Here is a 26,357-nt window from a genome sequence, read left to right on the forward strand (position 1 = left end):
AAATATTTGTCTTTTTACACACAAAAAAACAATAGTCCAGTCTAACAAATGAGACTACGACGTGTATTACCAAGAGCTGTGTCATTATGTTCGTACTACAACTATATACCATTTAGCAACATTATGATTGCACTTGCCAAAAACCAGAATCAGAAATAATACTCCATAACTTGTTTGGAAAGGGCATTATGGTCTTTCACTACTTGAGATAGGCCAATCCGAACATACCCTCTCTCTCTTCAGTTGGGTAAGAGAGAGGCTTGAGCAGCTCGAGAAAGAGAATAATGAATATAGAAATAAAACGACAAGAGAGAGAGACCTAAAGAGAGCAAGAATAAAGTAATAGACAGGCCAACATGCGATAGTGTGGTTTTATTATAACCCTACCATTCTCTGCCGTTGGACAGATAAGCTGTCCCTTTTGTCTCTCTCATCCCCAAACAATCCCCTTCTCACTCTCTTGCAATCCCACCTTCATATAACATAATCTCCCTCTCTTTTAAAACCTCACAACCCCAAACCCTACTTTAATCCCTTCATTCTTTCCATCTTTCTCTTCAACCATATATCTTCATCTTCCATATCAAGTAACTATGGCCTCGAAAGCAAGGAAGAAGCAGATATGGTGTCCACAGCCACTGACGCCGCTCATGGAAGGGCCGGACCCCGAAATGCAAGAGGAAGGTGGCAAAAAGGAGAGCTCTTGGGAAGTCATACGTGAATGGTTTAGGGTACAAAAGGGTGGCCCTCCTAGTCCCGGGACTAACTTATCGGCCTCAGGATATGGGGGGGGTGGTACTATTCCAGCCAAAAGACAAGACTTGAGGCTCTTGCTTGGTGTTTTAGGCTGTCCTCTTGCTCCAATTCCACAAGCTAATGATCCAGTTGATCATCACCTCCTTCACATTAAGGACATCCCATTTGTAAGTTAAAAAACCCACATTATATTATCATTGTCATTATCTTGTACAGGCGATACATGAATAGAGGGGTGTTGAACACAGAACCTCATATGCATGAGTGAATCTTCTCTTAATTTTCTGGTATATATTGTTTTAGTTAGTAATTAATTAGTTAATTTAGTTTTTTGTTAAATAATGTGTAGGAAACTTCTATAGCGCATTACATTATACAGCAGTACTTGGCAGCCACGGGGTGCTTGAAGCAACAGAAGTGTAACAAAAACATGTATGCAAGTGGGAGTGTGAAAATGGTTTGCTGTGAAACTGAGGTTTCTGCTGGAAGAAATGTGAAGACTTCGGGAACAAGAAGTGGGGAAAGCGGGTGCTTTGTTCTTTGGCAAATGTTGCCTGGCATGTGGTCTTTGGAGTTGGTCGTTGGAGGCAACAAGGTGGTGGCTGGTAGTGATGGCAAAACGGTTTGGAGGCACACTCCTTGGCTTGGTATTCATGCAGCCAAAGGCCCCCAGCGCCCACTGCGTCGCCTCATACAGGTATACATATACAATGTTCCTCTCACAATAATTTTCTTGCATAAATCATACCACTAAATAATGTTAAAATGTAAAATATGCTCTTTACATGCGAGAAATTTTGTCGTAAATTTAGGATGCTACATATTAATGATTTCTATTATGATTTTGAGCATAAACAACTTTTGATTTTGGACTATAAAGATAAGGAACCGTAGCGTTCAATTATTCGAAATAGCCTTTACCAAACAAAGATAGAGATTGAGGAACAAATCACAATCCCAATAAAATGATACTTGGCTGACAATGATAGGGAAACTGTCGCGTGCTTTGCCCTACAGACTTTTTTTTTTGGTACAGCTCCAAAGCGACCTAAGAATGGCACGTGATTGCCGTTCTTACGTCATATACCGGTCATATGTATTATGTACATCTTGTTCTTGGGATTACCACATATGCTGAACTAAAGTGCCTCTGTATTATTTCTTGCTTTATCTTTTTCTTTTGCACTTTAGTAAATGCTGCCGGATCTGGTGCAGCGTACCTACATGCTCTTTCTTTTTCGTTCTTCCTCCTTTTTTTTCCTTTTTATTTTTCTTTTTCTTTAAGAAAAATTCCCTTCGATAAAAAAAAAAAAAAAAAAAAAAAAAAAATACTGTTACCTAATATATATACTTAGTATTGGTTGATCAATACTTTGTAGAAAATACTTTCAACTAAGATAAAAAGGCATTAAAAGAGATCAATAATACGATGAGAATGTGCATGAGCCATTCAGTCAAAATGAAGTATACATTGGTGATATATACTCATAATTTCAGAAATTTGACAAATATTTCTATGTTTAATTTGCAGGGCCTAGATCCAAAGAGCACAGCAAGCTTGTTTTCCAAAGCACAATGCTTGGGAGAGAAAAGAATCGGAGACGATGATTGCTTTGTACTAAAAGTCTCCGCCGATCGAGCCGCGGTGATGGAAAGAAGTGAGGGTCCTGCAGAAGTAATCAGGCATGCATTGTATGGATATTTTTGCCAAAAGAGTGGCCTCCTCATATACTTAGAGGACTCACACCTCACCAGAGTGGAAACCCCAGAAAATGAAACTGTGTACTGGGAGACCACCATAGGAAGCAGCATTGCTGACTATAGGGATGTGGATGGTGTGCTCATTGCTCATCAGGGCCGCTCGATCGCCACAGTTTTCCGGTGTGGCGAGGTGTCGATGGAATACACAAGGACTAGGATGGAAGAAGCTTGGAGCATTGATGATGTTGTGTTTAATGTACCAGGGCTTTCCATGGACTATTTCATTGCTCCTGCTGATATATTTGATAGTACTGTACCATCACCATGATCATTAACTGTCTACTCACGAACTGATGGAGCTTAATTACTAGGATATTAGTTTGGTTTTAATTACAAAAATATTGGTGGGTACACTTTGTTAATGCGATGTAATATTTTGGGGGTTTTTTCTTCTTCTTTTCAAGTGTATTATGTAATATGTAGTAGGGTTTGAAGTAAGCTTAAAATGACAAATTCAAGCATGCGGTGGAATAAGGGATCTTGTTGTATTCTAATCTAATGCATTGTCCTTTTTTTTTTCTTTCTAAATCTAAAGCATTTAGGAAGTGGCCTTTGTTTATTTAATCTATTGGTACCATAATCACTAATCAGGTCTCTTATATACGTAGATGCGATCAATAATGCAATTAACAAATGAAATGTGTACGCAAATAATTAATATTCTCTAAATACAGGTTAAATTCATTATATATAAGTACAAAAAATGTAATCAATAAATGTGATTGTACACAAAATCATTAAAGTTCTCCAAATTTACATTTGGTGGTTTGATAAGAAAAAATTGAAATGATGAATTGTCCTTCCACAATGGATGCGTGGCAAAGTCAAAATCAAGAAAAGTGGCAATCAAGAACATGAAATGTTTAACTTTCTTATTTCAGGTGGGCTATCTAATCTAACAGAGTAGCCCATATATAGTTTTATTTTTCCTTCGGCTGACTAAATTTCGGTTCCTTCAGACACTTAAGACCCTTTTGTCATGAGGAGGTCCAAGCATGAAGCCCACCGAATCCATGGTTTAAAATCTCTAAAACAAAAAATAAATAGATATGGCTGGCCTCCTTCAAGATGAAAATGGGCAATGGTCTAGCGTCAATCGATGGAGAGGTCATTTGCTAGCCTTCGTTCTTGAGAGTCACGCACAAAACTTCGTAAATTTGGGAAGTTTGTTTGTACCATGTTCCCTAAAGTATTGTGCCTCAAAAAAACCAAGAATGCCTAACATATTGACCAAACATAACCATATACCATAATTATAAACATAAGACATAAGAAAATGTGTGATCTTATTCACAATGTCAAAAGTGTGTATAGTGTACATATACGTACTAGCTAGATCCATGCATAGAACTGCTAACTGGTTTGGGCTGCACTCCAGTTTCTTTCCAAATGATAAAATATTTCACATAAATAGTATCATAGTCGATTCTAAGTTTTTGAACGCACAAGGCGAAATTCGCAAAAACCTTTCTTTGTTTGTAGTTAGATACATCTTTCACAAGGAAATAAAGCTTCAAAATAGTCCATAACTTCATTCAAATACAAACCTTTATTTCAACTCGTTAGATGCATCCAAAACTCGATATCTCTTCACCATGACAAGTAATAAGGGAAACATTTTGATTTGCCACCTATAGTTTTACCAAAGTGCAATTTGCAACCTGAAAATGGAAAACGAAAAACTGAAGCAATGTATCACTTGAATTATAATTAATTAATTGCAATCTGCCACCAAAAGAGGTCACCAAAACATGCACTGCTTCAATTTTTTTAATCGAAATTTTGACTAAGTTAACAATAGATTGTTGATTGCAATTAAATCGCCTTCAGGTGAAAATTTGTGACATGAGTGAATTTCCAGTGGCAATTTAAGAATTTGTGCAAAGTATTAATAAAACTGATTGGAATAGAGTGCTTGCATTTGTTCTAAATTATGTGGTTATCCATATAGAGAAAAGTATTAAGGGCACGTTTGGTGGCCCGCCTAGGGTTGGATTTGGTAGTTTGGATTGATTAGGCTAGGATTGGAGTGGATAGGTTGGTAGTGTGTATGTTGTTTGATGCGGACAACTCAACCAAATTCAATTTGGGATAGGCTGGGAGTTTTCTTGCTCAACTCTTTGAACGGGAAGAGAAACCTCACCATGTTATTCTAACAAAAACCACTGTTTTAAAAATCCCCACCTAATGTTGTCTAGGCGCTGTTGTAAACTAAACCAAAAACCAATCAAGCAATAAACAAAACATAATGATTTCAGAGTTCCTCCAATATAGGAGTATCTCTCTAACAACGGAAACTTTATTGATTACCAACAAATACAAGATAACTCACAAACATAAAGTATTCTCAAGTATACAAACTTAAGCCTCTCAAAAACTTTCACACCCAAAACTCTATCCCACATCCATCTATTTATACTAATAGATGTCATAGGTTTACACAAAGTCCCTAGAATATAGGAAACCAAATCCTATACTAAAACTAAATCCCAAAAAAATTAGGAAACACAAGTCCAAATATCTTGCGTCCAAGATATCCTAATCCTTGTTTGATTCTTGTTTTAGTTTAGGCAAGTTGATTTAATGCCAAATCCAACAATCTCCATCTTGGCATGAAATCCATAACGAGGCATCAAGATCAAACTTGCTTCAACTGCACCAAATCCAAGCAGTGCTCGAACTTAGCCACATTAACCACCTTTGTCGACATATCAGCTGGACTATATTTTGTAGCAACCTTTTTTAGACGAATCTCACCTTCAGCTACCACTTCTCTCACAAAATGATATCGTACATCAAAGTGCTTAGTCCTAGCATGATGTACCTGATATCTGGCCAAATAAATGGCACTTTGGCTGTCACAATATACATCCAACTTGTGTTGTTCTACACCTAAATCTCCTAACAATAGAGTCCACATTGCTTCTTTGATAACTTCAGCGATCGCCATGTATTTTGCTTTTGTGGTTGATAATGCCACCGTTGGTTGTAATATTGATCTTCAACAAATAGGACCCTTTGCCATAGTAAACACATACCCAGTCGTCAATCTTCACTTGTTTAAGTCTCCAGCAAAGTCTGAGTCCACATATCCAACTGAGAACTTATCAATTCCTTCATCACATCTTTCAAAACAAATACCTTTGTCCTTCGTTCCATGTAAATACCTTAGTATCCACTTAGCAACATTCCAATGTTCTCTTCCAAGATTATGCATGAATCTACTAACAATTCCAGCTGCCTATGCAATATCAGGACAAGTACACACCATAGCATTCATTAACCCTCTAACCAAATTAGCATATGGAATACCATTCATCTTCATTTTTCTTCATTAGTTTTGGGACATTGTTGACTGCTCAACTTGAAGTGAGCACCTAATGGAGTTCCTACAGGCTTAGTGTCTTTTGTTACTCCAAACTATTGTAACAACTTCTCAAGATATTGCTTCTGAGACAAACACACCAAACTTTTTTGTCTATCCCTTGTGATCTCTATTCCCAATATTTTCTTGGCTTCACCGAGATTCTTCAGTTCAAACTCCCTTCTCATTTGCTCATTTAACTTTTCTATCTCTAAAATGTTGCTTGAGCCACATAGATAAACAAGTATATGAACGAACCATCTTTCAAGTTCTTGTGATAAACATAGTGGTCATAGTGACTTCTTGTATGGTCTTGACCTTTCATAAACTTGTCAAATCTTAAATACCATTGCCTGGGTGACTGCTTCAAACCATGAAGAGATTTTCTGAGCTTACAAACCAATCTTTCTTTGCCCTTCACTTGATACCCCTCGGGTTGTCTCATATAAATTTCTTCATCCAAATTACCATGAAGGAATGCAGTCTTCACGTCTAGTTGTACCAATTCAAGGTTGAAAGTGCAACTAGGGCAAGCAATATTTGAATGGAAGAGTGCTTAACCACAGAGAAAAAAATTCACATTGTAATATATTCCCTCATTCTGAGCATATCCTTTAGCCACTAGCCTAGCTTTAAATCTTACCAAACTCTTGTCATCCACTCCATCATTCTTTGCATAAACCTTGTAGCCAATTTCTTTCCTTCTGCTAGGTAGCTCCACCAATTCCCGAGTTTTATTCTTGCGAAGGGAGAACATCTCATTGTCCATTGCATCATACCATTTACTCTCTTCTTCACTATTTAGTATTTACTGCTTCTTCAAAATTAGTGGGAATTTCAGCCTCAATTACTGGCAATGCATATACCATGCAGGCTATGCAATCTTTATATCTCATAGGTAGGGATATGTCTCTTTTTCCTTTCCTTTTGACTATGCAATCATCTTATATCTTTAGTTCTTCTGATGGTGTTTCTTCTTTGCAATCACTCTCTTCATGTTCAAGTTGATCACGTTATCTTTCTTCTTCTAGAGCTTCCTTAATTGGCTGCAAATTCACAATTACTCGTTCCCTAAACTTCACCATCTGAACATTTTCCTTCAATTTCATGTGACTTTCATCGAATGTCACATCTCTACTTATTATAATCTTGTTCAACTTGGGACACCAAAGTCTGAAGCCTTTCACACCATTATTGAATCCCATAAAAACAACTTTATTGGCTTTCCTTCACATGAAAATAGGCATTGCATCCAAACACTCGTAGTTTATCGTAGTCCTGAGCTAGTTCTCTAGACCACACTTCAAAGGGTGTTCTACCTTCCAATGTTATTGATGGTAGTCGATTAAGCACATGACATGCATGGCTCAAAGCTTCTGCCCAAAATCTCTTTGGCAGCTTAGCTTAAGATAGCATGCAATAAACTTTCTCGAGTAATGTTCTATTTAGTCTCTCTACAATCTCATTTTGTTGTGAAGTATGTTTAACACTGAAATGCCGAGTAATCCCTTCCTTTTTACACACTTTGAAGAAAGGATCAGAGGTATATTCCCCTCCATTGTCACTTCTCAGTATCTTAATCTTCTTTCTAGTCTTGTTCTCCACCATGTTCTTCCATTCCAGTAAGATGTCAAGAACCTCGTCCTTTCGTTTCATCGTATATATCCATGATCTGCGAGAGTAGTCATTAATAAAAGATACAAACCATCTTTTTCCACCTAAAGAAGCATTCTTTGCAGGCCCCCAAACATCAGAGTGAACATAGTCCAAAATTCATTTCGTTTGATTAACAGTTGAGCCAAATTTCACCTTTGTTGTTTACCAAGAACGCAATGCTCACAAAGCTCTATCTTTCCAGTTTTTGCTCATTTTAAACACCCTTGCTTGATCAATCCTTGCAAATTTTTTTCTCCTACATGTCCCAACCTCATGTGCCATAATGCAGACAAGTCATTTTTATGACTTTGCACTTCATCAGCTACCATAGCCACTCCATTTTCCAAAGTCTTTCCTTGTAACATATAAAGTAAGCCATTCCAAGGCCATTTCATTATGACAAGTGCTCATTTAGCAACTTTGAGCACATTGTTATCGGAGTAAAACTTGTAGCCTTGTGACTCGAGAATGCCTACTGAGATCAAATTTTTCTTCAAATTTGGAACGTACCTTACACCATGCAATTCTCGAATCACACTATCATGATGTTTAATCCTGATACTTCCAATTCCTTGAGTTGTACATGGGTTATCATCTCCCATATACACAGTTCCATTCATAACTTTGAAGCTTGAAAACCAATGCCTTTGAGAAGTCAAGTGATGGGTACAACCTATGTCAAGCAACCATTCTTTCATATAATCCATAGTGCTCGATGCAGTTAGGGCATAGACAAATTCCTCATCCTCAACTTTAACCATATTTGCTTCTGAGTCATCCTTCTTCTTTCTAGTCTTTTCTTTGATTTTAGGGTAGTACTTCTTCTAGTGTCATTTTTCATGACAAAAAGCACATTCATCTTTTTCCAAGAACTTTCTATTCTTTAAGATTCCTCTAGTACGAGACCTACTATTTTTTCGTACGAACCTTTCTTTTCTTTCGATCTCCCTCTCACTATCAAAGCTTCAAAGTTATTCCTTTCTTACCTATTAAGGTGTCTCACCTTATGATTCATAATAGCACATGAGATTTCATCATACTTAATTGTCTCCCTGCCATAAATCCAAGTAGTTATAAAAGGCTCATAGGATTCAGGCAATGAGTTCATCAGGATTGAGACCTTGTCTTCATCTTTGATTATCTCTTCAAGATTTGCCAGTTCAGCTAGAAGCCTGTTAAACTCTTCTGGATGGCCAATCATCTTTGTGCCCTTTTTGTACTGGAATTTGTACAACTTGCGCTTGAGATGCAGTTGATTCTCTGCACTCTTCTTCATATATTTTGTCTCCAATGCACCCCACAATTCCTTCGCATAAGTTATGTTCATCACACCATACTTCTGTTGCTTTCCCAAGTATAATCAAATTGTAAAACATGCATGAGCATTTAATCTTTCCCATTCTTTTTTTTTTTCATCGAAAATGGCATGTCTCATAACACAACAACCAAACCTTGTTGTATCAGGACATCTCGAACCTCACATTGCCACATAGCAAAGTTGTTCGTTCCATCAAATTTCTCAATTTCAAACCTAGTGCTCTGAACCGTCATCTTGGTTCCACTAGTGCCAGACTTTTCTTTAACATCATCACCACTGGTAGAGTTAGCAGTCTTCGTCATTGCTTGATAGTCACAACCCATGAAAGAACCTAAGCTCTTGATACCACTTGTTGTAAACTGAACCAAAAACCAATCAAGCAATAAACAAAACACTACAATTTTAGAGTTCTTCCAATATAGGAGTACCTCTCTTACAACGAAGCTTTATTGAATGCCAACAAATACAAGAGAACTCACAAAAATAAAGTGTTCTCAAGTATACAAACTTATGCCTCTAAAAAACTTTTACACACAAAACTCTATCCCACATCCATCTATTTATACTAATAGATGTAGTAGGTTTACACAAAGTCCATGGAATATAGGAAACCAAATCCTATACTAAAACCAAATCCCAAACCAACTAGGAAACACAAATCCAAATATCTTACGTCCAGGATATCCTAATCCTTGTTTTAGTTTAGGCATCTTGATTTAATGCCAAATCCAACAAGCGCTAGGCGGTAGGCTACTGCCCCGATTATTGTCTAGGTGTTTGAAAATTAAGAAAAGGCACCTAGACTTGCTGAGGCACACGCCTAGCCACCTAGGTTGGGACTCGCTTAGATAGAAAATAGATAACTTTCATTTTGTATGTTATTTTTTCAACAAATTGTAAGAGACTTGCCGAATAGTTAAATGAACACCTATTATAGGCTTGTTTCCCATGTTTTCATTATGTTCCAATACTTCATAATATATATGTCATTCTATTTTGTAGTTTATGATGAAATTATATATATATATTAAGTATAAATAGACACTTATTTACACGAAATATAATAGATTTACTTAAATTAGCCTAGTCTGCCTAGACGTTAGGCCCCAGCCCGTTGCCCGACTAGCGCCTAGAGTCTTTTAGAACCTTGATAAAAACTAAAACGGAAAAAAAAATGATCTCCACTTAACCCATACCTGTAACACTTGCAAATCAAAACAAATAGAAATCCTTAAACCCACCACCCATTGACAATCCACTACACCTGAAATCAAAGAAACAGATTGCCGCCAAAATCGAATAAGATCGCTACAAAATTGAAGAAAAAGGTCGACCATGAAATCGAAGAAGATTGTCGGAAAATTGAAGAAGAACGACAACTAAATCGAAGAAGAGGATCGAAGGTCAAATGGAAGAAAATGTTCGTGCAACAAAGAAGAAACCATGCTGATTAAGAAGGAAATCTCGGAGACATAATTGTAACCTGTGTATATGAGGGTGAGTTACATAACCCCTCTTATTTTAGATTCATAACCAATCGGTCCTAACCTGTCCAAAATACATTTAACGTCATCAAACATCGAACTGGACACGTAAGCCTTTTAATTGAACATAACATGCTCTATCCAGCCCACCAAACGAGCCCTAAGGCCTTCCGCAATAGGCTAAAAAAAGTTAGTGTGATACTAATATTTTGAATTCATATAAGAATCACATGTCTACAGTGGGCCAAATTTTGAGTGTGACACCAATTTATTGAATCGATGAGTTCAATATATTAGATTCATGAGTCCAATATATCAAACTCATAAGTGTGGTACCAATATATTGAACTCACACTAATACAGCGGTAGTGTTATAGAAATTAAACTTAGGATGTCTAATTCCTATATATAAGTATCACACTCACTTGAACCACTGTGAAAGGCCTAATCCTATATATAGGGATCTATTGAGAAGAAAATGATACATTTTGATATTTCCAGTTTCTATCTTATTTTTTGTATTTTATTTCTAACATGTTACCAACATAATTTTCTAATGCACACATATTTTTCTTCATCAACAGAGTCGTATGTCACAATAATATGCACAACTGGGTGTTGGAATATTTTCTTTAATTACCGCACCTATTGGGAGAAATCGCATTGCTACTCAATGTCTCCTAGTCAATTATGGATTGCTTGAAAACTCAATTGGAGTTTGAAATATTAACTTTGAATATCTTGTATCTACTAATGTTTAGTGAATTTGAGTAAATATAGGCAAAAGGGGTTCCGAGTCTATTTGGACTTAATTTAAGGACGTATAGATGCATAAGGATTCTTCATGAGCTTATGATGGGTGTATCCTATTAGAATTATGCATTCTATATTAGTAAGGGTCTTATTAGTGTGCTACAAGCATTAAACATAATACCGCCCCCCCCCCCCCCCCCGACGATCCAAGTTAGTACTCTAACGTGTTTTAAATATATGAGCACCTTAAATTAAACTTGGATGATATATATTGCATCCGATCATTACCAATTTGTGCGATGTTATATATATATATGTGTGTGTGTGTGTGTACACACATGTGCAGCATATTAAATACAAAGCAAAAGTTCTTTTTCTTATTAGCCGATATGTGCATCAATCAAACTACAACATCTCAAGATCATCACTCCCTACTCGTTATTGTGCCAAACCCATATGATCAAATACAAAATAGCTATTTTCGAACTTTGAATTAGCTAGAAATTATAAGCTTCTTCAGATACTAGCTAAGTTAAAGGATGTCTCCTTGTCTCCTTCATTTATTCTATGGATCAAATAAATGCAAATTGGTTTTTCTATATTTTTATTTCGGTGATTGCTTTCTCTTTTTGGTAGGGGGTGAAAACGCAGAGAGCTACTTAACCCATTCAACCTTCATAACTAAATAGAAAAAAACTCATTTATCCAAGGCTATGAATTCCTTGATCCATGCTTCGAATTCATTCAAAGATCTTTTGTCTATTAATCAGTGAATTCCCTAAATATGCCCATTTGAGAAAAAATGATTTCAAAGAAGATTCTTCAATTGTCAGATTACAGAAGGATTGTGATTTTCTGCTCGCAAAAAGCAAAATGAAAATGAATATTACAATTATAAACAATAGGAGGAGAAAATTGGCGATGAAAATCCAAAATACATAGTGGTATTCATTTACACGGAAATGGATTTCTCCTGTTGGATGCGTCTATGGAGATTGAAGAAACATGAAAATAGGTTTCTCTTTTGGATGGGAGATGGATTTGGATTTTTTTGGTGCCATTTATTTGATGGTAAGAAAGTTGCTGCTTTGATTGCAAAACTCCGCCAAAAAACCGTCACTGTTCTGGGCTCCAGTCTTTGAACCTCTGTTTCTCTGTTATCAATGGAGTCAATGGAGCACTTCATTCAGCAGTATCTTTGAGCCACCTTCACCTAAAGGCAGAATGGTGGCCTCCATTGCTCGCCGAATGAAAGGTTTCACATTTATGTATTTCCAAGTGTAGAGAGAGAATGAGAAGAGGGAGGAGAGAGATAGAGAGAGAGAGAGAGAGAGAAGGGTCAGGGGTTGAGTTGCAGAGAGAGGGACGAACATGGGCTGTTCCGAGCCGTACAATTTGGGGAGCTGCACACCGTGGAAACTGTGTTAGAGAGAGACCCATCTCTCCTCCACCACTTCAATGAAATCTTTGGGGGAAGGGTGGGATTGTTAATTTTGGGTACATAAATGTTAATTTTGGACTTAAATTCTAACAGAATTCACCACAAGGGTTTAAATCCGAATTTTTTCATTGCAGAGATTATCTTTCGATTACCCTCTCGCCACGAAGACCATTAATCCAATTTAGCCTTATAAAATTATACATCTAAACCTGTATCAATCCAATAACTTGTCTTAATGTGTAAATTTGCTCGTCTGATTTATTGCCCCTTGCCTATGTCAGATTAAAAATTAAAAAAATACAGCAAAATCCGGAAATCATGAGATATCCTCTTGCATGGGTGGTGAGAGGGTGAGAAGTTCAAACCGTGTAATTGGCGTCTGTTATTAACATATTATTCCAACTTGCATGCCCACTCCATCTCAAAACTAAGATCTAATCCCAAATTTGAAGCCCAAAGTCAAATGAAAAACTTATTCCAAATTTTATACCCAAAGGGAAACAGAGCCCACTAAATCTCTAATGAAAATGAAATGGGGTTAATGAATCTAATAACTGACCCAAAATTTAAGCCCAAATGCTACCTAACACTCTACTTAAGGCAATTAAATAAGTAAAATCATGCAAACGTTAGTGTAGTCATATTGGCTAGAGTAGATGTATTGTTCATTTACACTTAATTTTAAATCTCACTCCCCATAATTCAAATTAGTTTAAACTATAATATCACTTGTGTACATATATATATGGGTCCTCTTTTTTTTTGGGCTAATTACATTTTAATTTTGTCTTCTTTTTATTGTTGGGTTCATTCTATACTTTTTTTTATTTTTTATAATAAACGATATTATCTACACTAAGAGAATGAACATGGGTTTAGCTACACAATGGGCTAACAATAATGTGGTTCAAACTTGCCTTTAGCGATAATCAAACCTAAGACCTCTCACTTGCAACTTATAAGTGAAGAAAAATACTATTAGATCGTAATACTAAGTGGTAGATTCATTCTATACTTAACATATTTGCTTTGCTCTCAACTGACTTGGCACAATTCAATATAAGCATGTATTTCCCATCCTCACAAAAACAGAAGAAAATTTTTTACCCTTTCGTGCTTTCCCTAGCCAAAAATTAGAAGGGCACAAGCTTTGTCTACAGAGCATAACCTTGTGGGTCACCGGGCATATGCATATGTATGTGATGACAGAACTGCTCCGTCTAGAGAGCACCGTAGGAAACCTTCATGCCTTGTCTCACATCATTTTGTAAATGCCCACCAAGTTCTTACCAATGTTAGTACATACAAATGGTGGCTACTTTTTATAGCTAGGTTAGATTCCATAGTAGGCCATTCGACATATTGCCATTTTTTCTTCTTGGGGTGGAGCTAATGACATTATGTTTAACTGATTAAGCAAGATAAAAGATGGTGTGGATTGGATCTAACGTGATAGAATCTAAAGAATATTGCCATGATCTTCTTCTCTTTTGTTCTTTTGTTGGTCATGTTTAATCAATTTCTTTAATTATACATTAGGCCAGCATAAACTCTATAAAACATAGCGCAATCTAATTAATTGGGTAATATCAGAGAAACCAACTATTTAGATCAAATTTTGTAAATTATATAACGTGGTTGTTGATGATTGGAATATTACTTAAGTGTTGTAACGTGGTTATTTCCTATTGAGACACATCACATAATTTACAAATTTGGTTTAAAAAATTAATTTACCTAACATTACTCTAGTTAAAATCCAGTTGTGATCATCGGTTGAGATCCAAGCCTACTCCAAACTTTGACCTTTTTTTTTTCATGGTCTAAAAAATTAGTTTACTTGCCACTTAGTATTATGGTCTAATAGTGTTCCTCTTCACTTCTAAGTGAAATGTCTTAGGTTCAATTAAGTGAAAAGGTTTTAGGTCTGATTCACACCAAAGATGAATTTGAACCACATTATTGCTAGTCATTGTAAGACTTGTTAAAAGAAAATTAATAATCTACTTAATATTCACTCTAATTAAAATTCAGTTGTCATTGGTTCAGGTCCAGGCCTACTCCAAGGCTTGACCTTTTTTTTCTTTTTTTTGCTTGTGACGCTAAGTTCATTCATTTCCTCTTTAATGTAGATAATATCATTTATTGTAATGATCTATTTAATATTCACTCTATTTGAAATTCAGTTTTCATTGGTTTAGGTCCAGGACTACTCCAAGGCTTGACCTTTTTTCCCCCCAATTTTTTTTGTGCATTGTAATAGAAAGATATCACTCAACCCCCCCCCCCCCCCCCCCCCCCCCCCACCAAAAAAAAAAAAAAAAAAGAGTTTAGGGTTCGGTGTCCAAGCATATGGTGTTGCACCATTTGTTGTTGAGAATAAAATTCTTTATTTCACAACTATTTTATGACCAATCAAACAGTTTAATTTGGCCGTAGGTTTTCGGAAGCAAGGCTTTGTGGACATTTGTTATAGGGGTGTGATATTCACACATACATTTTTATTTTTCACGTATTCTTTTATTTTTCGATCGTCGAATCAGATGAATTGAAGAAAATCAAGAAATAGAAATTAACAAGAGATGTGTGAGAAGTAAAAAAAATGAGTGGATAGTACATCCTTATTATAAACTACTGGAATCTGAGGCACAGTACGTAGTGGGAATTAACTTCTTCTCAATCTTTTAATTTGTAGGACTAGTACCGGACTGCTACACTTGGCATAGTTCAGTAGTCAAATTGCAGCTTTATATTTCTTTTCCCAAAACAAATGATTTCTTCCCCACCAAGCACTAGCTAGTTAGCACTACAAGAAGCCAATGAAACAAATATACGACAAAATTTCCGTGTCCAACTAAAATGTTGTCACATCAATCTTTGTTACCACTAATTCTTTAATGCATTGCCATGAACTAATTTGAAACAGGGATTTAGAGTCAATCATGCAAGACAAAATTGAGGAAAGTGACACGATTTTCAGTGATTTTGCATCCAACAGGTACCTAGCTAGCTACGATCAAGGAATTGGTAGACAGTCCCAAACAATAGATCTAATAAATCAAAAATTAGATCTCGGCCGAGAAAGTGAAAATATGTTCCGTATCGAAAATTTGTCAAATCTTGTATGTGTTTATAAAGAGTTTGAAAACTTGTAAGTCTGTTTTGATACTAAAAAAAAAATTGATGTCTTATTATAAAAAACAATTAACAATAGAGTAATGTAACTCTTTATAAACCCTTATAAAGTTTAGTCCTTATTTCATTTTGGACGTTTTACTTTTTACATGAATCCTCGCATAAACTATATATACTTCTAAATATATATTTGCCGCTTTGCAATGGGATTTCAGAATAAAAAGTGTTGATCCACAATTATTTGTTAGTCTCCCTCTTTATCTTGATGAGCCGATATTGTTTAATGGTCGTTTTCTCCTTGTCTATGAAAGAAAATTAAAGACCATTAAACTTCATGTAGTAAGGAAAATGATGGATCGAAGCGGTGTGAAAGAGTTGAAAATTCTCGACAGTTGTTTCTCCTAATTGAAAGCTACAGCTGCAACTTGGCATCGAAACAGGTAACATAACTTGATAAAGACGGCTCTATTGCATGTGTTTTCTTCTCCCCTTTGCTTTTAGGTGTGGCCCTGAAAATAGCGGGGTCTACATTTCGAGCACATAAACATGCACAGACGCACGCGAGCACACTGCAGGCAGATGGCTAAAAGAATAGAATTTTAGATTTAATAGAAGAAATAAATATTAATAGTTAAGCTTGATGAAATATATATTGCTTTGAATTCTTTAGGGCTTTGCATGCAAGTTTTAGGGTTTTTTTTAGGTTTCTTTCTTTTCAAAAGTTAGGTGGTTGTCATATTGTTGTTTGCCGCCCTTTTAGACCTACTTAGATCTTAAGTTCCAGCTTTCTGTGTGGATGTGTCACTTGGCACCAGAAACAACAAAAATGAAAAACAGTCGGCATTTCCTGGCTGGGCCAACCTGGCCAATTATTGGTCTGCAATTTTTTTTGCTAATTATTTAATTAAGATTTATTACGTCTTAACAGTACTGTGGGTCGGTTTAATTTGTGCCTTCTCCACCCACATGCATAAAACCCACTTTATTAATACATGTTTAGCTAAGGGCCTGTTTGGGATTGAGGTGATTAATAAAAAAGCTACTATGAAAAAAAGCCCTGAAAATTTTTGGTGTTTGGTAAACTTTGGAAAGCAGCTTTATTTCAAAGTTGAGGGTGAAAAAAAGCCCAAAACTAGGAGATGACAAGAAGCTGCAATTTGCAGCTTCCAAAAGCAGCTTATTTTCACCCACACACGGGTGAACAGTGTACATGTTTACAAGAAGCTGCGATGACGATAAGAGAGTTGGGGGAGATGGGTCAGGGCCTGAGCTGCGGAGAGCCTCGTGAGAATGGAGTCTTTGGAGCTGTGGAGAATGGGGATTTGGGGCTTGTCGGAGACATGGTGGAAGCTGACCCAAGTGTTTTGGAGCTGAGCAAAGGCCGCCGCCGGCTGTCTGCTCTGCATGTCGCCGCCGCAAATGGCCGGATCGAGGTGGGTTTTGGATTTCATTGATGGGTTTTCAATGGATTTTAATTTTAATTTCTGTTCATTAATGTTCTTGATGGGATTAAGTTTAGGTTCTGTCTATGCTGTTGGATCGGTCTGTTATCAATCCGGATGTGGTGAATCGATACAAACAGGTAATGGGATTTTGTTATTGATGGTTTTTGTGAACAAAGATTACTTCTTTCTGCATGCTTTGTATTGGATTGCTTTGTTTTGAATTTGTTCTTCCCATTTTCTTATGTGGTGTAGACTCCGTTAATGTTGGCTGCGATGAATGGGAATATCACCTGTGTCCAAAAGCTTATCCAAGCAGGAGCAAATGTATGTTCAGATTACTTTTTTCTTTTTTGTATACAGTTTCTGTACTTAAGTTATACTGATTAGATCCTGATATTTGGTTTTTTTTTGTTGTAATTGTTAGATTTTGATGTTTGATTCCCTGAATGGAAGAACTTGTCTGCATTACGCTGCATACTATGGCCATTCAGACTGCCTTCAAGCCATTCTTTCCGCTGCACATTCCACCCCTGTTGCAAATTCTTGGTTGGTCTTTCTTCACCCTGTCTCTCTGTCTCTCTCTATGATGATTGAAGTTTAATCTTACATAAAATGGCATTGGCAGTGGATTCGCGAGATTTGTGAACATAAGAGATGCAGGTGGTGCAACCCCATTGCATTTAGCAGCCCGCCAAAGACGGCCAGAGTGCGTTCATGTTCTTTTAAACAATGGAGCTCTTGTTTGTGCTTCAACTGGTGGATATGGGTAATTATTTATTTATTGTCTTACTCATGTTATAGCTGCACTGTAATAGTTTGCCAATTGGATTGATAGAAGTACCATATGCATGCAGCTACCCTGGAAGCACACCACTTCATTTAGCCGCTCGTGGTGGATCTTTAGATTGTGTCCGAGAGTTGCTTGCTTGGGGAGCGGATCGGCTTCACTTTAGACTCTTCTGGGTAAATTTCATTTTATTGGGTGGTGTAAATATCTGCATCTGTACTAAATTATGTGTCTTTCCATATTAGAAACACTATGTAGATCTATTAGTCAATTAAGTGGATTGTTTGCTTGTCATGAACCTTTACGGACCATTACATTCCAAAGAACAAATAGATTCCCAATTAGAAATTTACATCTTTATTCTATTCCTGAATTCCTTATCGCTGCCAGCTAGTTGCTTACCTATTTTTGAATTGTATCTTGGAAAATCTCAATATTTGTATTAATATAATAAAGTAAACCTCAGAAAAGCCTCTTTTACTCCACATTTTTCTACATTGGAATTCTTCTCTTAGGAGCATCATTGAACGAACTTTTGGGGTATGGAAGAAAAGATGGGCAATTTTAAGGGATATGCCTAATTACCCGTTCAATAAACAAGTGAAGATTGTCATTGCTACAATGGCTCTTCATAACTACATACGGAGGTATTCTGAACGTGATCGTCATTTTGATGACCCCAGGGACTTTTGCGAAGAAAGCGATAGTAGTGATGATGATGATGATGAATATCAAAATTATCAAGTTGAAGGATCACATGAGATAGAGGCATTAAGAAATAGAATAGCAACAAGTTTGATGAATGCATCTAATTAGACTACTTTCAAGTACATTAACAATATTGTACTAATGAATCCTAGCTATTCACTCTAAAATATTTCTATTAAAGTAGTTTGTCATACTAATTAATATTTAAGATAAAGTTTATAAATATTTTTCTTCTAAAAATAAAATATATTTAGTAATTCACTTTTATTTGTTAAGAAAATTAAATTAATAGCACATCTAGTAATATACCATTTTTGGTCATTTCACACAGTCACAGCTATTTTACAAAAAGGTTTACCAAACACTATGATACTGCTTTTTTTTTCTTCCAAAAGCACTTTTACAAAAAAGTTTACCAAACACTTTGCTGCTTTATTTCACAGCCGCTTATTCTCACAGTACAGCCGCTTATTCTCACAGCAGCTTTTTTTCAAAGCACAGCAATACCAAACCAGCCCTAAATCTAATGATGTGTAGTGCTTTCTCTTGTATGAGCTTCTTTCCTTTGGAGGTTATAATCCATTGTTTGATTAATCATGTTTTATATCATGAACCTGATAGCATCTCAAATCTCCACGATCCTCTCTCCCCCCCCCTCTCCCTCTCTCTCTCTCTCTCTCTCTCTCTCTCTCTCTAAAGTCATTGTCTTATACACTAAACCAATGAGCTGGAGCTCAAGTCCTACATCAACATCATTGTATATTGCTTTAGCTTTACCAACTCAAAGGCAAACTTGGGCGTCAAGAAAAGAAGGAGTACCCTGTATCATCTTTAATTAATCACTAGTAATTCTTTTGGTAATACAGTATTTTTTTTTATAAGGACATACAAGGTCCTTTAATTCCCGATTCGGCATTCACTCTCTCAACACGCCCCCTCATTGTGTGTGGCTATTTAATGACTCAAAACGTGAATTAATTATATCTATTCTGATACTCTAAAGGAAGCTGAGATTAATTTCACCATAAACAAATTAATAATTAGAAATATTGAAGTACTCATTAGAAATGTGGCCATTTAACGACTTAACACGTGAATTAATTATCTACTATAATATTAGAGGTTGAGATTAATTTCATCATAAACAAAATAATAATTAACAATATCGAAGTACTCGTTAGAACTATAAGAACATACAAGATTGATAAACTTTTACTATAACTCAGCTAGGCATGCCATTCTCAAGAGGTGGTGGCTTAGTAGTGGTGGTATGCTTTGCGAGGGTCCGAGAGAGCCCCCGCCGGGGCCCCCGGTGGCTGGGAGAGGAGAAGGGGGGGGGGGGGGGGGGGGGCCCGGTGGCTGGGAGAGGAGAAGGGGGGGGGGCAGCACAAAAGAAGCTTCTGGTGCATACTTTGTAAGAAGCAGAAAAATTCTTTACTAAAAGGACCCAAAGTTACCAAATGAGTAAGATGCAGAATCCAAAGTACTTGTGAATTGGAGAAGTACTGCAAATGATTTGCATTTGCATGCATGGAAGAATGTGCCTTGAATAACAGCTTCCTCAAATCATAATCATATGCTGATCATGATTCCTTATAAATTAATCAACATGCAGAGATATTATTATTGCATGCAAACTACTGTAATATTATTTAAAATGAAAAACCTAATTAACCAAGATAGCTTCATATATATAGCCACGTATCATCAGCAGCAGCTTTCGATGCAATGAGAGTACCCTTTAACTTTGCCCACATAAAGATAGAAGCTTCCTCGATATGTGCACGCATGGGAGTGCGTATTCTTCCTTGCTTTTAGGCTTTATCATCTTTTCCTCTCTCTCTCTCTCTCTCTCTCTCTCTCTCTATCTCTCTCTCTCCCTCCTGAGTTGTGTCTATGTGAAGATCGGACAGGAGCTTTCCTGCCAACTTGCAGTGGCTAAATTTTTCCCTGCAACCAATAAAGCTATTGTGGCATCACTTTCTTTTTCCACACACGAAATCCAAACCCCCTCTCACTCTACATGGATCTAATCTACTTAGTTAGTCCTTAATAAGATCACCTGTTAGAGGCAGTTAGATACTCACATGATCTGTCTTACTAATAATGTTAGTAACTGGAATCCATGCATGATTATCAAAAAAAATCAAATTAAGTACACCAATCAAGAGGACTTTTATTTTCTTTCAATAAAACTTAGACACACAATACCAACATTTGTTGATACATTTATATAATAGATGTAAACTTTATGATTGCATGTGGGACTCAATGTATCTAACGGTTGTATTAACAAGTGTGTTGATTTTTCGTGAATTACGAGATAAAATAAATTACCATATACGTCACCTAAATAAGTAGTTGCGTTAAAAATTGTTGGGTAAAGAGGATAAAGTCATGTGCATACTACTTGTTGAGTAAAGAAAAAAATGATGAAAGGTACACTTGTTGTCCTCCTTGTATGACACCCAAGGAATGTGAAAGACTAAGGAGTGAAAAAGGAGCCTTGAAAGATAGATACTATTGGTCGGCTCTTGTAGAAATTCTTTCTCATCTTTAAAAGGGAGCTTGTCCTCTATAAGATCTTCCCATGCCAACTGAGTATTGTTCCTTAAAAATTATATAAATCAATTTTTCTTTCTTTACTGTGCTCTATGCATGTGTTCGTTAGCGCTTATACGATCTTGTACTTTATTGGGGTTTATGTTTTGTTAAATTCTAGGTTATTATCCCAATAGTTTTGTCTGCAATAAGAAGAGTGACTAACTTAAAAAGCAGCATTATTGCTATTTGCTAGTCTTCCTGCATGATTTAACAATACAATTAATTAATCTACAACATACATGAGATCACATTGACCATACACTATTACCTGCAGCCCAAAAATGAAAAGGAGAGAGGGGGGGGACAGAAAAAACCTTCCAACTGCTTGACCTTACCCTTATATATGATGGAATTCAAAAGCTCGTAAAAAGCAAAGTATCCGCCGACTGTAGAATGACCTAAGCTATAACCTTTTTTTTATTTTTTTTATTTTTTTAACAAACGATATTATCCATACTAAAGAGACGAGAAATGATATTATCTACACCAAGGGGGTGAGGGAGTGGGCTAAGCCTCACACCGGGCTAGCCGTTATGATATGGTCCAAATTCGCCTTTGGCAAGAATCGAACCTAAAACTTCTCTCATCACTTACAAGTAAAAAAGAATATCACTAAACCGTAGTACTAAGTGGCAACTATAACGTTCCTAAGACTAATTAAATGTTAGTAACTAGAAGTTGCAGCTAAGTTTCTTTTTAATTAAAAAAGAAATTAAAGAATGCATGATGAATTTTCAAATAAAATGTCTTGATTAATAGCTACGAGAGACATGAAAGTTTTCATGCTGTATATCACTTGAAAAAAGTACGAAGTTGTATTACTTGCAAGTAATAAGGAACAATATATTAATTACTCTACAGTACTTTTCTTTCTCAATCATACTTAATAAACAAAGAAAATATACCTGCAGATCGCAATTTTTATTTATTTAAAAAGTTATGTATATTCATGAATAGTATTGTGGAATTAATGTTGCACCTTGCTACTCATATATAGTTTTATTCATGTCAAGATCAAATTTTCCATGACATCCATGGAAATGGGGAAATTAAGTATCAAGCACTTACAAGGATCGGATCACATTAAGTAACAAATGTGCTGACAAAATTAATAGTGTAACTTTATAGGTTTGCCATGCATGGCATTTATCATACTTTAATTTAGTAGAAACCCTAACGTGACCTAATAACCTTAATGAACATCGTACAAGAAAAGAAGAAAGAAAAAAGAAGAAGGAAACCTTCATGTTATGGACCAAAACCCTAGATCGATCTCATACTTCAAAGCTTAATATCAATTGATTTTGGGCTCACCCGAATGGTGAATTTCTTCCTTGTCGAACGCCGGTGTTGATCATGGGGTTCATCCTGTCTGAGCCTAGTGGTGCTCTCCGTGGCGAAGGCCTTTCAAGTTTATTTGCTGAATCAAACTTCTTGTCATCCCCTTGGAGCATTGGCTTGGATTCGTAAATGTCTGAAATAGAATCGATCTCTGAGCCTCTCTCGATAGATGGCGGAGCAATTTGAATTGAATCTGATGATTTGAAAGGATCATCCTGAGGTCCAAGACATGATGCGGCTGTTCCCAAGTCTTGAAGCCGGAGATCATCAGACCAAATCAAGGGGCTCTTGCCGCTACCACTATAAGGGCTAGGCCTTTTCTTTGGTCCCAAGCAAATGTTGTTATCGTTATTCGGCATGAAACAATGATCAAGAGGTGGCCTGTCCAAGTTTTGCTGAAGATCAAGGTGATCTCCTCCATAGATGTTAAGGTCTTGAAAAGATGGAAAGTTGAGAGGAGAATTGAAATCTTTCAAAGATCCCATGTCAGTAGGGTTAACACTTTGGTTTCCAATATTACCCTTGTAACTTCCTGCTGCAGCTGCCATATTGTTCTCACCAGCAAGGGTTTGGCAGGCCTTCTCTAATATGCTTTGCATGTACTTTCCCTGAGCCTCAATTCTCAATTGAAGGTGTTTTTGGACCTGTTATATATATAGTATAACATGCTATAATCAGGATCAAGGTCATGAAATATATGTCCAAAACCTTGCTTTTGATCACTGAACTACTTAGAATACTAATGCATGAGTTGAAATATACCTCCAATTGTTCATGCAGTCTTCTCTGCACCTCCATTTGCATCCTAATCGCATCAACCATGTTGGAATTAATTCCGTTATATACAGTTTTTCACATGCATTAAACAAGAAAATCCAAACCCACCCCCCAACAAAGCATGAAAGGGTATATAGCCAACCGAGTTTTTTAAAGATTGTACATATTTTCACTTCAAGATTTTAAAATTACTAAAATATAGGAAAAAGAAGAGAAAGAACAAGAATAGACAATATATACATACTCATTCATACTGCGGTTTATTATGGCAGGAGAAGATGCACTATTTCGTTGGAGATCCAGTGGAGATGCTGCCATGAAAATAAATGAACAGAAATCAGATATGCTATTTATTGAAAAATAATAATTTGTTAATTGAAAACAGTCCAAAATTTGTACACATGTAAATGTATTGTGAGGAACCCTAGAAAAGAGTCACATAAACTCATACCATGATCCTTAATTGAATGGTCATTGAATTCCTTGTGAGGTTGCTTTCCAAGCCTAAATTTCTATACAAGGGAAACCAAAGAAATTAATAATAAGAAGGGAAAAGAGAGAAAAAGAAATATCAATAGCCGACCCGAAAATTGGAATTTTGTAAAAGTGAAGAAAAGAAAAAGAAGTTTGAAAAAACTTTGTGTTTGTATGAAAATTAAACCTGGAGGTGGCTCTTGAGGTGGTAAAGTGTAAGACCCTTCACACCCATAACCCTCATGATAGTTTTAGGTGTAGCCTCTGAAAAATTAAGAGAGAAATCAATGAGCTTATGTGCATAATATGCATGAAATTTTTATATATGATGAAGCTAGGTGACTTGAAATGATGGTATTACTGTCTGGTCCTCCAAGCTGAGTGACAGCATCGACAAAGCGTTCATGAAGCTCGACGGTCCATCGCAGACGAGGCTTAGGGTCGGTGGTGAGAACAAGGCCAGAGTCCCCTTGGACACACATGGGTCTGTCATGGGAATTCATAGTTGATGGCTTCTTGTGGTGTTGGTGATGGTGTTGGAACATTATTCTCTCTTTTTTGGGTTTTTTTTCTCTCTCTCTCTCTCACTCAAAGCTGAGGGCTCTGGGAATACCGAGAGATTCAAGAACAAATGCGATGCAAATAGGGAAGAATAGGGTGCGGTTTTGAAGAAGAGGAGGTGGGCTGCCTTTGGTTTCTCTCTCAAGGACTAGAAAGCATGGGAGACAAGCTAACCTTGTTTAAAAGAAAATTGTTTATCATTTAAAATAAATAAAAAATTAAAGCGCACCTTATTCTACATTGTGCTGCTGGTCTTCCTTTGCTAAAAGATACTCTCTCTCTCTCTCTCTCTCTCTCTCTCTCTCTCTCTCTCTCCCCACCAATTCTACGCTAAATATACTATTATGCAATCATATTATAATGTAATTAGAGAGTATTAATTTGATTGGTATTTTTAGAGTGGTGCATCTTTAGTTTGTTATCTCCAAAAGAGGAAGAGATCTTTGTAGTGTTATATATTCTATTAGCATGTGAAACCTTTATTTTTTGCATTAAGATATGAGTGAGACCCCTCATGAATGTCAATGATGATGGGCAGTATGTTGTACTTTAGTTTACCCCCTTATTTTTCTGAAACCATATATCTATTATAAATATAACACTGCATATATATATATATATATGCTCCTCTCTCCCTCATCATTACTTATATAATTAAATCTTCACCATCTTTTTCAGTATACTTACTTTGAACCAATTATAACCTATATCTCCAGCATCATATGGTGTTTAGAACACAAAGACACATCCTTTATGTCATTACCAACAAAAAGATTTCAAGTATCATTACCATTTTTTCATGTTTGTATTAATGTAAGATTCATATGCCAAAAACCCCATTAGTTTTCTAATTTTTGCCCCCTGTTTTTCATGCTCCTAGATGGTTCAATGAGTGTTTAGGAGTAAATAAAAAGGAATATATTAGTATTTTTTTATGTCATTCGATTTTATTTAAGCTCTCATTTTTTTTGAAGATTCTGAGTCTGTCATTATTGAATGCACGGTTAGGCATTGTATCAAGCTTTTGGGACATATATATGATTACAAGAACTTGATTATCAGTAAGATATATAATCGAAATGGCAATATAGATGTGACCCATTAGATCTTATTCTAAAGTTAAATTATTTCTACTCTTTGAAGGAAGTTAAGGTTCTATTATAAAATCAATTGACGATATTAAGAGTACCACAACTTACTTAATTATAAGTCTATGTAAGGTCTCTCTTCTCATCAATTTGCGTGGTGGGTTAACATAATCTTTATCTATAGGTTTTCATATCAATCGAATTTATGTTAAACATTTCATGCCATAATACTCCAGGATGTATACAATGATGCGTAGGACATGTTTTCTACAATGCTTTTGATCACTGAACTACTTAGAATACTAATGCATGAGTTGAAATATACCTCCAATTGTTCATGCAGTCTTCTCTGCACCTCCATTTGCATCCTAATCGCATCAACCATGTTGGAATTAATTCCGTTTTATACAGTTTTTCACATGCATTCCAATTTATTTTAAACATTTCATGCCATAATACTCCAGGATGTATACAATGCTGCGTAGGACATGTTTTCTACATGCCTATTGGTATATCCAAATAATATTGTTTGCAAAACCCTCATCAAACAAGTCTCAAGATTGAATATGAAGATGAAGTACCAAATTAATCTGTTTTATTTGTAAGATTAAAGATCAATGAATGCGCTCGATTTTCTATCATAGAGGAGAGAAAGTACTAAAAAACAAGAAAATAAGGAACCAAACTTTAGGGTTTGTGGTTGGTAATATATGGGGACGTGAACATCAATGCATAAAGGGTGTTGTACTGTGAAGCTTTTGATGACAGGAGTAGGGGACCTTGGCCTTATACTTCTTCTAAAGCTTTATTTACTGGGCCTCAATCCCTTATCTCACTTTCCTGGAATTCAAGACTGCTGCTCAGCTGCAATGCAATATATTTCTACTCCAATCCAAACAACAAC

The 26,357-nt window shown here is 36.2% G+C and overlaps 2 protein-coding genes and 1 pseudogene across 3 annotated transcripts; 2 read left to right on the top strand and 1 right to left on the bottom strand.

Annotated features, from left to right (window-relative positions):
• The first annotated feature begins 283 nt into the window (after window positions 1-283).
• LOC137726722 (uncharacterized) lies at window positions 284-3,081 on the top strand. Its single transcript, XM_068465677.2, has 3 exons — window positions 284-923; window positions 1,106-1,453; window positions 2,288-3,081. The coding sequence occupies exons 1-3, from the start codon at window positions 594-596 to the stop codon at window positions 2,783-2,785; spliced, it is 1,176 nt and encodes a 391-aa protein (XP_068321778.2). The 5' UTR covers window positions 284-593; the 3' UTR covers window positions 2,786-3,081.
• Window positions 3,082-16,888: 13,807 nt separating this feature from the next.
• On the top strand, window positions 16,889-18,095 carry LOC137708916 (putative E3 ubiquitin-protein ligase XBAT31; annotated as a pseudogene). The gene is made up of 6 exons (XR_015962475.1): window positions 16,889-17,101; window positions 17,188-17,250; window positions 17,366-17,437; window positions 17,538-17,659; window positions 17,739-17,879; window positions 17,968-18,095. The product of XR_015962475.1 is annotated as a putative E3 ubiquitin-protein ligase XBAT31 (transcript).
• Window positions 18,096-22,171: 4,076 nt separating this feature from the next.
• LOC137726448 (myb family transcription factor IPN2) lies at window positions 22,172-24,546 on the bottom strand. Its single transcript, XM_068465382.2, has 6 exons — window positions 24,166-24,546; window positions 23,992-24,068; window positions 23,782-23,842; window positions 23,575-23,641; window positions 23,316-23,358; window positions 22,172-23,197 (listed from the first exon to the last, which is right to left on the bottom strand). The coding sequence occupies exons 1-6, from the start codon at window positions 24,347-24,349 to the stop codon at window positions 22,523-22,525; spliced, it is 1,107 nt and encodes a 368-aa protein (XP_068321483.2). The 5' UTR covers window positions 24,350-24,546; the 3' UTR covers window positions 22,172-22,522.
• Between the last annotated feature and the right edge of the window lie 1,811 nt (window positions 24,547-26,357).

The sequence above is a fragment of the Pyrus communis genome, chromosome 5 (genome assembly GCF_041283825.1).
Source record: "Pyrus communis isolate YQ-2024b chromosome 5, ASM4128382v1, whole genome shotgun sequence".
NCBI lineage: Eukaryota > Viridiplantae > Streptophyta > Magnoliopsida > Rosales > Rosaceae > Pyrus > Pyrus communis.

Excerpts from the sequence above, each read along its gene's own strand:
- LOC137726448 (XM_068465382.2), bottom strand. The coding sequence starts at position 24,349 with ATGTTCCAACACCATCACCAACACCACAAGAAGCCATCAACTATGAAT. Across the intron at positions 23,642-23,781 it reads CCATTCAATTAAGGATCATG|CATCTCCACTGGATCTCCAA; the intron begins GTATGAGTTTAT and ends TTTTCATGGCAG. Across the intron at positions 23,198-23,315 it reads GACTGCATGAACAATTGGAG|GTCCAAAAACACCTTCAATT; the intron begins GTATATTTCAAC and ends TATATATAACAG.
- LOC137726722 (XM_068465677.2), top strand. The coding sequence starts at position 594 with ATGGCCTCGAAAGCAAGGAAGAAGCAGATATGGTGTCCACAGCCACTG. Across the intron at positions 924-1,105 it reads ACATTAAGGACATCCCATTT|GAAACTTCTATAGCGCATTA; the intron begins GTAAGTTAAAAA and ends AATAATGTGTAG. Across the intron at positions 1,454-2,287 it reads CACTGCGTCGCCTCATACAG|GGCCTAGATCCAAAGAGCAC; the intron begins GTATACATATAC and ends TTTAATTTGCAG.